The sequence below is a fragment of the Protopterus annectens genome, chromosome 1.part1 (assembly GCF_019279795.1).
Source record: "Protopterus annectens isolate FY-2018-M chromosome 1.part1, PAN1.0, whole genome shotgun sequence".
NCBI lineage: Eukaryota > Metazoa > Chordata > Ceratodontiformes > Protopteridae > Protopterus > Protopterus annectens.
The window spans coordinates 1,444,639,604-1,444,655,079 of record NC_056726.1 but is presented as its reverse complement, the minus strand read 5'-3'; the positions used below and the strand labels follow the sequence as shown (position 1 = coordinate 1,444,655,079).

Genomic DNA, 15,476 nt, shown 5'->3' with positions numbered 1-15,476 from the left:
AACAATAGAAAAGACATGGGGTGTGTCTATGAAGGAAGGGCTAGGAATGGAAGCAACTTAGAAGTGATAGAAGAGGATGATTATGACATCCCTTTAGATATGGATCCACCGAGGAGATCAGAGAGAATACGAAACTTAGCAGTCCAACCTACATATGTACAAATGACATCAAGGGATGTAGGAATACAAGGGAGAGGTCAACAAGGTGTTCACTGCAAAAAACAGAGGAATTATGTGAATCCTACATACCAAACCAGACAGTATTGGGAGAGGAGATGAACAACAAAAGTACTGGACAAGTGGATATTATTAGGAGAGGCTGTATTTATGAGAAATACAATTTTAAAGTGTGTAATTATGCTGGAAAAGAGATGGATGAGAGGCATTTTCAGCTTTTCAAAAAAGGTTTTAAGTTTATTCCAAATAGAAAAGGGAATTTGGCAAATACACTATTAGATACAAAGATGTTTGTTAGAAATTTGAATTTAGCCACTATTTATGAGGATAGCGGTATAAGGAATAAACCATTTAAAAGGAAGAGTACCTGTAATCCCCCCCGTTGGTACCTGATTTACATAATTTTGAAACCATTGTTAATAATGAGATAAAAAGTTATTACAAGAATAGAAAGAAATGGTACCCTAACAACATTACCCCAGAAGACACACGTGAAAGAAAACAAAAGCTGGATAAACGCCTGGTATACACCTCAAGCAAAAAAAAATGAAAAAGACCAATGGTTAGACCACAGCTGAAGATAAAAATGGAATAATCCACATCAGGAAATAAATCACTTGCAGCTTCACATTAGTGCCCTTTATAAAACCAAAAGTTGTAACTGAGGTGTAGTAGTCAAGGTAGGAAACGGTTCACTTGCAGTTTAACACCACTTTATTAAACAAGAGTAAGCGCTTTCGTGATCTAAGTCAGCTGATCGCTTCTTCAGACTCATAAAAACAGTTAAAACATTGGTATTTAAAATATGGTTCACCCAATGAAAACACATATAGAACTATGACATAGACTAATTAAAATTGCATACATCAGTACATTAATTTGCCTTATATTCTGCATAAGATGAAATAAAATATACATATAACAGACACATTTTATGTAATAATCCATATTACTTAATGTTTTAGTGGTCTGGATTTTAAAAAAAGGTTTCAAGGAAACAGCATTATTCAATCCAGGAGACCTATCTGCCTGAAGTAGTAAAATCCATCTTTGTTCTGCTTCCTCGACCTTATTCCTTATATCACCTCCCCTCTTACTTTTATTTATTATTTCTAAAACCATGAAATTAAAAATATGTTTCCAATCTTTTTCTTCCACATGTTTTGCTAAAGCACTTGTGTCTTTTTTATTTTTTATATCTCTAAGGTGTTCAAGGATACGTTCCTTTAGACACCTATTGGTTTTGCCTATATAAAAGGCATGACAGACAGTGCAGAAGCTGAAATAAACCAAATTTTGTGTTCTGCAGTCAGCATAAAAATCTATATCAATTATAAATCCTAGTGTAGGATGTTTAGACTTGAGAGAAATGTTAGAAGATAGACCCAGCTTTTCTTTTAGAAATAAGAGATCCTTAAAAAGGCAACTCTGTTATAAATCCAGAAACAATGAAAGAATGATCCTATCTGATAGGCAGGGGACTTTTCCTTGCAGAAATTGTACAGCATGTGACTATTTATATAATAAATCTACATATAAACATCCTACACTAGGATTTATAATTGATATAGATTTTTATGCTGACTGCAGAACACAAAATTTGGTTTATTTCAGCTTCTGCACTGTCTGTCATGCCTTTTATATAGGCAAAACCAATAGGTGTCTAAAGGAACATATCCTTGAACACCTTAGAGATATAAGAAATAAAAAAGACACAAGTGCTTTAGCAAAACATGTGAAAGAAGAAGATAGGAAACATATTTTTAATTTCATGGTTTTAGAAATAATAAATAAAAGTAAGAGGGGAGGTGATATAAGGAATAAGGTCGAGGAAGCAGGACAAAGATGGATTTTACTACTTCAGGCAGATAGGTCTCCTGGATTGAATAATGCTGTTTCCTTGAAACCTTTTTTAAAATCCAGACCACTAAAACATTAAGTAATATGGATTATTACATAAAATGTGTCTGTTATATGTATATTTTACTTCATCTTATGCAGAATATAAGTCAAATTAATGTACTGATGTATGCAATTTTAATTAGTCTATGTCATAGTTCTATATGTGTTTTCATTGGGTGAACCATATTTTAAATACCAATGTTTTAACTGTTTTTATGAGTCTGAAGAAGCGATCAGCTGACTTAGATCGCAAAAGAGCTTACTCTTGTTTAATAAAGTGGTGTTAAACTGCAAGTGAACCGTTTCCTACCTTGACTACTACATCTCAGTTACAACTTTTGGTTTTATAAAGGGCACTACTGTGAAGCTGCAAGTGATTTATTTCCTGATGTGGATTATTCCATTTTTATCTTCAGCTGTGGTCTAACCATTGGTCTTTTTCATTTTTTATTATCCCAGAAGAAATTGAAATGATGAAGGAAATTAGTAATGATAAAGAAATTAGAATTATGAAATCAGACAAGGGGTTGGGGTAGTGATTATGCAGAACTGGGAATATATAGGAAAGATGTTTAGAGTTCTGAACGTGGAAGGTAGATACAGTCAAGTATCATGCAATGAAATTAATATAGCCTATTGTAAAATAGATCTGATTTTGGAGGACAACCTTTTACACTGGGCTATAATATATGAATTTTTGAGAGTGGAAAAGACATTTATTTCCAGTATATTTGGAATACCAACGACCCATACGAATCCCATGGACCCACCTATGAGACCCATTGTCTCATCAGTTGGGTCCAAAATTGAATCTTTGGCTATTTTTGTGGATAGGAAATTAAAACCATATCAGAAATTGTATCCACATATATTAATGGATTAATGGAATTTTTTAACAAAAATGGGTAAATTAGAGTTTGATGTGGAATATGGATTCATAACAGTGGATGTTAAAGATTTGTTCTCTGTAATTCCGCATGAATTAGGCCTTAAATGGTTAGAGGAAATGATGACAGAATTTGGGTTTTTGAACAGTAGAGACTTTAATTTAGTATTAGAGAGTGCGGAGTTAGTTATGAAAAACAACTATATATATTTCCAAGGATAGTTATACCATCCGATAGATGGTATACCAATGGGGGCAGCCTGTGCACCTATAGTGGCTAATATAGTATTACTATTTTGGGAGAAACACTTTGTACTGGATTTTGGATACAAGCAATATATAAAAGCATATTTTAGATTTTTGGATGATAATATGCATTGTATGGAAGGGACCCAGGTATGAAATAGACAATTTTGTGAAGTATATTGGCCAAACAACTGAATTCTTAGAATTTACATATGAAATATGGGATGACAAAGTTAACTTTTTGGATGTTACTATTCTGAAGGATAATGAAAACAAAAAATGTAAGTCAAAATTGTACAGGAAGGAGTGTTTTTCCAGTTCGTACTTACATTAAAGTAGTAATCACCTTATTAATCAGAAACAAAATATAATAAAAGGGCAGATGATTAGGGCGATACGTATGACATCAGAGGAGGAAGATATGAGGAGAGAGTTGGATTACATACAGAACCTTTTTCAAGAAAGGGACTATCCTGTAGAGACTATAGTGAATATTAAGCATGAAGTCCTGAAAGGGTGGAAAGAGAAGTACATACCTTTAATATTAAGTGGGCATGGGAATGATAACTGTACCCAAATGGTGGTAGGTGGGATAGAAGAAACAAAAGAGGTAGGGGATGTATATATGATATTGACTTACAACCAAGATACTAAGGGTATTAAAATATAATAAATGGAAATTGGACTTTGTTTTCATCTATGCCCAACAGTAGTAAAATATTTTCTAAAAGGTTAAAATTTGGGTATAAGAAAAATAGGAACCTAAAGGAAATATTTGAGAAGGAACAAGTACTTAGAACTAAAAAGAAGGTAGGTACATACAAATGTGGTAGATGTCACAATGTCCATTTGTGTACAACTAAGGGGGACTGGATATAGAGCATATTAATATGAAATTCTACCCGAAGGATTACTATAATTGTCAGTCAAAGGGAATAGTGTACTTGGCTAAATGTATACGTGGCTCATATTATGTGGGAAAGACAGGGAGGAGTTTGAAACAAATGATATATGAGCACACATATGAACTTAACAGGAAGAGAGAAACCAATGCACTTCACAGACATACTGTAGTTTGTCCACGAGCAGATTTTAAATTTTGGGTTATTGAACAGGTTTTAAGAAGTGAAAGAGGTGGGGACTGGGAAGCGCAACTGGAGTTAAGGGAACTTATTTGGCAACTACAGTTGAATGCTTGCAACCCACCAGGTTTAAATGACTATATTTCACTTATGCCAGCACTTAAAATGAGAGCCAACAAGTATTAAATATTAAGTATATGCAATAAATATATATATAAAAGTCAAAGGAAGTAATGAATTTTAGTACAGTATGAAAATTATTGATTTAATGTATTTATAACATTAACTACTTTGTAGAAGTGTTTAATTTTATATATATATATATATATATATATATATATATATATATATATATATATATATATATATATATGTTTTTTAAAATATGTGAAACAGCATGATTTTTGTGATAACATATTTAAATGTATAAAAAGTGGTAAGATAGTGTGTGTATTTATTTATAGACAATAAAAGCTATAGTTTTAAGTAGTCATATTCCTTTAATTAGGAATTTTATTAATTAGGTGTTGAGTCTATTTAAACTAAGGGCGGGAACTTTGAAAATTACTCTGATGATGTTTCCATGATAGGAAATGAAAGCGCTAAATCTGTTTTTTATATTGTGTAAAGTCAGTCTGTTTTTTAAGCTGTACCAATAAATTACTGAAGTCTTAACTGAGCTTCGTTTATTGAGGAGACCTCCTTTGGGCTTGGAATTCAACTGAAGTGTTTGGTGGAGTTACTGGTTTTGGGTTACTTCAGTCATTCCATTGGATTATTGGATATATATATATATATATATATATATATATATATATATATATATATATATATATATACATATCTCTAACGACATGAGGATGTATGGGTGTCTGCATATGTATATAGGTATATGTGGGTATTTAGTTATATGTCTATCTATGTATGTTTACATTTGTACTACAGAGAGGGGGAGGTATATATCTATTTAGTTATGGATATTTATACTAACACATATACCTCTAAATCATTAGCTACATATCCAGTAATATTGACTGGTACTGCTGGATACTGTGTTTCGTGTGCATAAAGACCAACCTTGTGTGCCACGTATGCTTTGCAATACCTACCACTAAATCCGTTAGCGTACACAGAGTCACATGTGACATCTATTGTTAGTACCAGGAATAGATTCATCCCATGTGGGACAACCCAAACACTGGGTATTCAACCTTCATTTACACCCAGGGTTATATAGGTACCCCTGGCTATGTGCATGGTCTCTAGCGTGTGCCACACCTAGGATACTTGAGTCAGGACATCCTATGGGATGGGTCCTGGGGGGGGGGTGAGCTAGCTACTGGCCGGTAACCAGGGTAGGGGTGGTGGTTGCATGTGTGCTGCAGGTGGGGGAAGCAGAACTGTGGGTTATGTATGTATGGGTTGGGGATGGCCTGGGTTGGATGGGCCTGTACTGCTCGGCCCGCGCCTAGTGGGTGGGGGAGAGGGGTATGTGATGTCGACATGTGACACATAACAGAGGGCTGATTTAATTCCCTAGTTCAATGACAGAAGTACAATAATATGAGCTTGGTCGTGTATTGTAGGGCGGATGTGTTTGGCTGGGCAGGAGTTATGCAAATTCGTACATGACGTATATTGTTTGGGGCCTCTCAGGCCCATTGATGGTGCATGTGGACATATATGTTTCTGTTCATCTACCATTGATATCTACAGATGTCTGGCCATATATACCTCTGTGGGTGTATATATTTGCTTACTTATGTCTAACTATGTCGGAATATACCTACGGAGACATATATCTGCGTACATATGTCACTTGGTGTGTATATGTGGACATATATATGTTATATATATGTGTAGATGTCAGCATTTGCGTGTATATTTGTTCATATATTTGTGTATATATATATATATATATATATATATATATATATATATATATATATATATATATATATATATATATATATATATATGTATATGTATATATATATATATATATATATATATATATATGTATATATCTCTGGATATTTATATATATATATATATATATATATATATATGTGTGTGTATATATGTGACTACATCTATAGATATGTTGTATCCATTTAGTTAGTGATGTATTTGCAGACACACGCCCATCTAGCTGTAGGTATACATTCTCTGTACTGTTTCATGACTGGGCCGGGGTTATGTTTCTGACAACATACAATTTCTGCATATCTGGCATGTCTTAGTGGTAAATCATTTAATGTATGGTGTGCATAGTCCTGGGTTCCGGCCTTGCGGTGGCTGTTTGTTTTGTTGCTGGGCAGAACACAGGCCGTTAGATACGGTGTGCTTGAGGCACTTTCAAGTGGTTGTAAGCGGGTTTGTGCAGAGGTAAGCACTGTTGACTTCTGGTCAGAGTGTCTTACATGCAGTTAGGTTCTCCTTTGCTTAATCTGTGTCGATGGTGCTTCACCCCACCCAAACGCACTTGCACACTCTTACTAGTGCTTACATTTGCTTACTGCTGCTTATCTGTGCTTACGCCTGCTTACTGCTGACATTCATTATGGTACTGACTCTTCACATGTGCATTTAATGTAGTACTCCAGCTTACATTTAAATGTTATTTAGTAGGTTATACAGCAATAAAATGTAAATGAATGTTCGTATACAGATTTCACATAGAAAATGGTATGTGCTACAGAGGAAAGTGAACCGGGAATGCTTGCTTGTTAGGCGGATGTTCTGACCACTACTCTATTGCTGTGCTGCTTCATTTAGCAATGGGCACACCCATACACCTATGGTTAGCTGTACTTGGGGTTTTAAAAATAATTACAGGGGTTACTTATTTTTATGTCCTATTGCTGTTGTACACATGGGGGACTGTTGGTGGGAATATGCAGACACCTATGAGTGGTCTCGCTCATTTATTTACATTTTCAGCTGTTCTAATTTGCAGGGGCATGTTTATTCTGAGAGCTCTGCTCTCAGACATGCCACCTGCACTCGTCCATGCTCCATGTAAGATTAGGGGCTCAGGCAGCGTGCCTTCATTAATATGCATGGCGCGCTGCCATCCTCCTCCTAAACTGCCACTTCCGTGCAGCACTAGACTAGTTCTGCATGGAAGATTAGTGAATCCGGGGGAATAAGTAAATAAGTAATACTGTTATATTAGCTAATGTATTGCAGTCAAAAATAAATAAGATGACTGATCTCTGGTGACTGCAGCTACATTTAACAGGTAATTTAAACATACCTCTCAGTTGTTCAGATTTTCTCAGAATGTCCAGATTTTTGCCTGATATTTTGGTCTGTTCCTCATAAAAGTGATGTTTTTATGGCAAATCACAGAGAACTGAAGTCCGTAAATAATGACAAACATCTGCGTTTCAGACTTCATATCCTTCAGAAAATGCATGCTAACACAAATTCCATTTTGTAGTGAGCAGCAGAGGTGTAAGCATGCATGTGTGTAGTAGTCAGACAGTTAGTTACTTTGTTTGTTTAATGTTACCATTCTCCGTCCTGATGTGTTTGTGTGTAATATACTACTTAAATATATACCCATCTTCATTGCCTTATTGAATATACACAAGTCGAGTGACACCACCCTCATCTCAGTTTTATATGTGTGGGAAAATCAAGGAGTAAAACACTCTATGAATTTCATTGGCCAGGGACAGTGCCCCTGGCAAATCAATTTGTGGAATTTGTTTAGTCCTGCCATTATACACCAACTAGCATATAAAGATAGCTACTAAGCAAAACAATACAAGGTGAGTTTTGCAAACTCATTAGTAAAGTGGTGCCAATAAACAGAGATGATCAGGTTGGAAACTGTGAGAGAGAGAAAAATATTGACAGAGCAATGAACTGCAATTTTAATAACTGAGTATAAGAGGTAACTATTAATATTTATTACTGCTTCCACAAGGAGCTTCTACTTCTTAACTGCATGTTGCAGATTTGAATCATGTGATAACTAAAATGTAAACACATTTTAAAATAGTGTGTGTGTGTGTGTGTGTGTGTGTGTGTGTGTGTGTATGTGTGTGTGTGTGTGTGTGTGTGTGTGTGTGTGTGTGTGTGTGTGTGTGTGTTTGTGTGTGTGTGTGTGTGTGTGTCTGTGTGTGTGTGTGTGTGTGTGTGTGTGTGTGTGTGTGTGTGTGTACGCGAGCGATCTCGTAAGCTTGCATCTGTATCTGTGCAGGATTGGTGACTGTTGTCATAATTTTCAAGCAAGTGTGGTTAAACTTTTTCAGACTTACAGATCAATAGTAGTTACTGGAGAAAGTGGAGCAGTAAGACCGCCAACCACTAAGATGCCAGCATGCAGCGTTACCTGCACTACCATGATAGGGGGTGTATTTTTGGATTTACCAAACTGGTAACCAAGGCCTATACTAAAAATGTATAGAAGTGTACATAATGAGGGAGAAGGCACTGCAAGGCCCTTCAGTCATTCAGGTGCGCACATCATCTTCTGGGGAGGATAGGGTATAACAGCAATGCAACCTTTGTGTGTGCATCAGTAATGATGTAGGCTTGAGGAGTGTAGTGAATGGGTAAACTTTTGGTCTGTGGAAAAACATTAGTTGTTATCATTACTCCATCCTGAAACAACTGGACTGCTACAATTTTGATGAGTTATGTCAGAATCACAGGCATGGGAAAAGCATGGACCCCACTCCAATAGGCAGTATGACCATAAGTATAGGGCAGGATACAATTGAGCTTCATACATTCCTGGATGAGGGCTCCCTGTGGTATCCCTCACCTATTCTAGTAGCAGCGCCCCTGCTGGACAAAGATCAAACAGGGTCAACATCTATAGAAAGAAGTATTATGGTCAAAAGTTAGCAAAATAAGAAGGACCTAAATGATCCTTGATTTCAAAACATTAATTTTGTTTGCCTGTTTGACCGGGGTAGTGGATTGATCCAAATGGACCAATTTCAGTTGTAGCCTGGCTAAGTTTGTTATATTAGTTCATTGCAAATATGAAGCTGCTGGAATTTGTCTCTGAAATTTGATATAATTGGGTGACTGAGTTATAATCTATTAAGTTCACTCATTCAGGTTTGGAGAGTAAGCAGTTTGAGGAGATGAGGGTTGCATCACTTTTGTATGTAGGTGATTTTATTTTGGCCTCAAGTGGCTGTTATCCCCTTCAGGTACTGAAGTGGTTCACTACTATGTCTGAAGCAGCTGGAAGGAGAATCACTATTTCTTAATCAGAAGCAAGAGTTCTCTTCCCAGAAAAGAGCAGGTTTTCTCATCAGTTAGGAAGGGTGAATAGCTACTTCAAGTGTAGGAATTGAAGTACTTTGGGTCCTGTTCACGAATGACAGTAACAGGGATCAGGATACTGAGCAGCAGAAGTGTACAGCTATGGCAGTACTTGTTGGCATTGTAGTCAACTATTGTGGGAACATAAAATCTGAATCCTATAATGAAGCTCTTAGTTTACCAGTCAGTCTATGTCCTATTCCTCAACTATGGCCGCAAACTTTGAGCAGTAAATGAATGGATAAGATTTCAGACAAAAAGGGCACAGATATGATTTCTTCATAGTGTTGCTGGGCTTACTCTCGGGGGCAGAATGAGAAGCTCACCAATACAGAAGGATATTTATTATTTATTTATTTGTTGTTTTCTTTTTTTTTTTTTACCAGGAAAGTCTTTCTGGGCGCAAGACCCATTGTCAGCGGAGGCCCAGAGAGAAAGGCTCCAATGTACTAACAACGGTAATAGAGTGACATTAACATGTGAAAGGAAATAGCAAACAGTACCATTTACAACATTTTTCAAAAAAGGGAGAACTGCGTTTCATATTTGGTAAAGTACACAGACAGTCATATTGCTGTTATTTTCAACAGAAAGAAACATATCTTACAAGAAGTATTGTGGTGAGAGAGAGATTTGAAAAATAGAAGACAAGAGTAGTTGAGGGTGAAGGAATAAAACAAAAGCATGAAGGAGACTGAGTTATGGTACAGGTAGGAGGAGGCGATGGAATAACAGAGAGGAGCCACATGAGGTGGTTTGTGTACTGAGTGAGTAGGTTTATAAGGCACAGCTACTAGGAGGACACATAGTGCAGACCTGGATATGCTAGGTAGGTTATCTCTCTCAGCTGGCCTTGGATCATCTAGGCATCCTCCTGTAAAAGGTGGAAAGTGTTGCTGGGGATAGGAAGTGTTGTCTATCATGTTCAACTTGATACTATCAGGACCCTCACAAAGACTAGCAGTTTAGAAAATGAAGGAATGCATACAGCATTTTATGCAGTCTGTAAACTGATTTTTTATGTATAGCCTGCAGACATTTACTACTCAAGAGATTTAAACATTGTGAAAACTTTCTGATCTAATTTCAGATAATATGGTTGGATTTAAATGTATTACTACATAGAAGAACACTAGATGGGATGGAGGTCAAGTGACTGACTGAAGGATCTCTGTGGTTAAGATCTTAACCTTTATGCCATCCTTCCACTTTTAAATATACAGACTTCTTGAACTGGCAAAGAATTGAACCTTAGTCAACTGCTTGGAAGATAGCTCTGCTCAATAATACTACTTAAAAAAAAGAGTCACTACAGGGTTGGGGGGGGGTGCTGCTATCATAAGCTGCAGGGACTCCAGTGATGATTTTACCAAAAGTAGAGGAACAGGGGTTAGAGTTTAGTGCATGGCTTATGGAGGGTTTTTGCTTCCCAATCTTTCAGCTGTATTACTGAAAAATGCACTGAATGGTTGGTATTCAAAAGCCTGCCCAGCATCACAGAGGAAGATGTGGAAAGAAGGTCTATATATGTTGCAGATAATATTTCGGTAACTGTGGCTCACCCAGCCTGCAGCATTCCATCTGTTACAGATATCTATGAAATATTCCATATACCTACCTTCTGACAGTGACTATGGTTCCATGTCTTACCACTCCCAAAGTAAAAACATATCTCCTTAAGTCTCTCTATAATCATTTATTTTCAGCCTACCACTTATGGCCTTCTCCATTGTTTCTTCTCTCTTCAATTCCATCCATTTCTCCTGCCACTGAATACTGTGGCCCATACCTATCATACATCTGCTGCAGTGTCGGAGCCAATTATCTAAGGTTTCCTATAGCCCCTGGTCTTATGTCCGTTTTCATTTTATTGTTCCTGAAGTCATTTAAGTAAATTATAAGCTATACACAAAGGAAACAGACAGTGCGTATGGTGCCTAGTACTAGGAATAAAACACTTACTCTTACAGAATGAATAAACTTGTACATTTAATGAATAAGTCTGTACAAGTAGAATAAATTAATAACAGGAGCCATAGATGTTTCATGACAAAGAGCTGACAGGTTTTAATATTTTCTCTAGGAGGTGAAATCATTCATGAATCCTCAACACACAGTAAAACAGAAGGAAGACAAAAAATCTTCAAGGATGGAAGGCTGTTGCAAGTTGATTAATGTTCTTAATAAAGGTGTTCGATACATCACTGGAGACATGGAAGAATTTGGAAAGTGGCTTAAAGGTAATTCATACTTGGGATGAAACTGAAACTTGCTAAGCTATCTACATTTCCTCTTTCTGTCTTTCTCTCTCTCTCCCTCCCTCTCTCTCTCTCTCGCTTTTTAGATATATACTTAACACAGACACACACACACACACACACACACACACACACACACACACACACACATATGCCACACACTCTTCTAGATATATATATATATATATATATATATATATATATATATATATATAAAATATATATACTATAACTATATAAATCAATGTATACATCTATACATCTATTCACATATTTCTGGGAGTTATGCTGGAGCATGGAATTTACTATTACATATTCACATTTATAATTTGCTCTCTGATTGTTGGTTTAATTGTAAATATAATTAGAGGGAAATAAGTAAATATATTTTATATATATATATATATATATATATATATATATATATATATATATATATATATAGAGAGAGAGAGAGAGAGAGAAAGGGATAGCTATAGTTATATGGATATATACATCTGTTAATGATGACATATATAAACATAACTGGAAGATAAACATTGACTCTAAAAGTTGTCAAAACAAAAAAAAAAATCACAGACTTGCAATGATCAACAAATAAAAGCAAATGTTTTCCTTTTCTGATCATTAAAACACAACATAACAGCTCCTGCATATGTAATTTGTTGAATGGTGGTGAAGTTAACGGAAGTATTTTTTGTAATGTACAGTCTTGGGTTGGAGTTGAGGTTTAGCTTTTGGATTAGCATGAGTAAGAGGCATAGGTTAGGAGGGCAGACTTTACGGGGAAAAAAACCCTTCCCTAACAACTTTATTACATAAGATATCCAGAGAAAACACACATACACACACACAAAAGCCTGCCTCGAATACCAAAAAGTTTGGTACATCCACAAAATTCAGCACTAGATAACAACTCCACTTACCTGAATGCAAGCAAAGCTCACATACTGTTGAAAGTCAATGTTCCCAACATTAAATAAAACATACTTTTGAGAAAAAACACACACTCACATTGTTGACATTATATGAATCAACAAGGTGAACTGTAACCATATATGCAGACATATATATATATATATATATATATATATATATATATATATATATATATATGACTTTCTATTATTGTAATGCCTAATTATTTTTACTGACATTTTATTTTTGCATAACGTGTTATTTACTAGTCATTATCCCATATATAATATTAAATTAAAATAGTCAACTACAGCATAGTTATCTAGTTTACATTCAAAATAAGTCTAGTTTCTCCCTATAATAAAACAATACATAATTCCCAAAGCTAGGGACTGCAGCTTGGAATGTCATCCCTTCTTTAATTATAAATAAAAATAAATGCATCAAGGACAAATGTTTACATTATTTACTATTCTTCTATTTGTAAATATAATGATAATTGGAAATAAACTCTGTGCTGTCATGCCTTGGTTTGAGTGACCTGGATGTTTTACTATCATACATTGGCAGTATAAAGTAAAATGAGAATTATTTGACATTTTCATGTTTTCTCTTATGTAAATTGAGACACAGGGAGATACTGGCACTACAGCTACCTGGAATTTTGTAAATAATTATATGTGATTTGTGAATATCAACATGATTTATATAAGATGTTCATGTTACAAATGTATTAGGACTGTATGTCATGTGTATATCAAACTGGTTTGTACAGACATGTATGTTAAGAAGTCATTTTAGAAAGTGATTGTACTTGAAATGTAACCATAGTGTGCCCTCCTGGAATAAAACAGAAATTTACATGCACTATTGCAACTGTTTATATGTATATATTTTGACAGTGGAAACTAGAATACAGGAGGTTAACTTCAGGAAAAATAGCTGAAATTAAAATATTTTATGGCAAGGCCATAAAAGATGGTATATTTCAGTTTCAATGCAAGAGTCTGTGCTAAGAAGCTTTCTGTATCGTTTTCAGAGTGAACTAATGACTAGTTTTGAAAACATGAAGGAATGTAATTGTTTTATGACTTACAGCATCTGCCAAAGATCTGAGGTCTATGTATTTTTACAGGAAGATGCTAAATGCTGCTAGGCTGCAGCAGTGGGAGTTTCACCTGGGATAGAGTTGGATGACAAGAAATGATATCATTCTGCAAGCTATCCCAGCAGTAAGATTTTAGATATTAATTTGAGAAATCTCTTACAGAAACAGTGCATTCTGCATTCTGTCTCGGACTTGACATAGCTAGAAGATCCATTCACGACATCTGCCTTGCTCTATAACAGTAAGTTCTTAGGGTATAGTAATTCTCTTAGATTCAGTCAGGATGGAATATATTGAATCTTAGTTTAGATAATTTTCTTTACTTATCTAAGACTGTCCTGCAATGCTGTTTTAAATATTTCCCGTGGTTTTAAACTCTGTCACTTTGAATATATATTTAGTATTGTCTTGTTCTTTTAGTACTTATTCTTAAATATATATAAACCTATCATTGTGGCTGATCTGTGTAGAGATATTTAAGTTTTCAGAGTACTTGCATATTTATTTGGTGACACTGTGTGGGCCATTTCAAATAGCCTTGGTCTTGGTCAAACTACCATTTGTATTAATATTACACAGTAGGATTGGGCACCCTTTGTTAAGGGCCTTAAAGTAGCTGATAAAGAGTTGGCTGGTAGCAGTGATAACTACCTTATAGTTTGGGCAAAAGGAGGCATAGCTAGTAAACCTGTGCCAGCTTTTCCCAGGTGTGTGTGTGTGTGTGTGTGTGTGTGTGTGTGTGTGTGTGTGTGTGTGTGTGTGTGTGTGTGTGTGTAAATCAAACCTCAAATAATGTGTGTGTCAGCTGCTTGGGCAGGGACATGAACCACTGGCTGGACAGAGAGGGTGTTGGAGGTCTTGGCTTGGCAACTCAGCTGAGATCTAAACTCTATAGCTGTGCCAGTGGGGAGTCTTACTGGAGATCTGCAGAAAGAGGTAGAAACCAGCCTTGGACTGACTGTGGTCTCTGTGTGCTCTTAAGGGAAATTGCACTTGATGCAGAAAGCGTACATCCCCCACTGGTGCCAGTGGTGAGAATTGAGGCTCCTGATTACTGATCCAGTGGTGGGGCATCACATTATTTGTTGGCAATGATGGGATATCCACATATTGAGATTCAGTGGTGTGGGTATTGAACTCCTGTAGCCTGCAAACAGTGGTCACTAAAGAAGGTGTTTGTACTCTCGAGCAGCCAGATGACAAACATTTAGACTTTCATATCACAACAGTTTTATTTATTTTTTTGCTAGCTTAGTTAGTCAGGGAGACCAGGCAAAGATGTCAGCAGAGGATTATGGAAAGCTGACAAGGAGCCAGTTGGCTGAGATGTGCCACACCAAAGAAATGGTGCATGCCAACCTGACTAAAGCAGAAATTATTGCAGCCTAAGTCACAGCTACATCACAGACCAGCAACCAGAAGGACAAATAGACTGGCCTTGGGGATGTACGACTCACAGAAAATGGATGGTTCAACTTTGCCTCAGAGAACTTAAAAATCCATCTGGAGTTAAAGAAACGTGAACTAGAGGCCAAACAGTTAGAACTAGAATAAGCAGAGAGTCTGCTGCATTAGGAGGTTGAGGAAAAGGAGAAACAGATGGCATT

General features: G+C 36.0%; 1 protein-coding gene across 2 annotated transcripts in view; it reads left to right on the top strand.

Annotated features, from left to right (window-relative positions):
* Positions 1-15,476, top strand: part of LOC122810855 (urea transporter 2-like) — a 1,084,839-nt gene that overhangs the window by 152,964 nt on the left and 916,399 nt on the right. For both annotated transcript variants that reach the window (XM_044082408.1, XM_044082415.1), the window contains exon 4: positions 11,669-11,825. In XM_044082408.1, the coding sequence (XP_043938343.1) occupies positions 11,669-11,825 (157 nt within the window). The remainder of the gene's footprint in view (positions 1-11,668; positions 11,826-15,476) is intronic.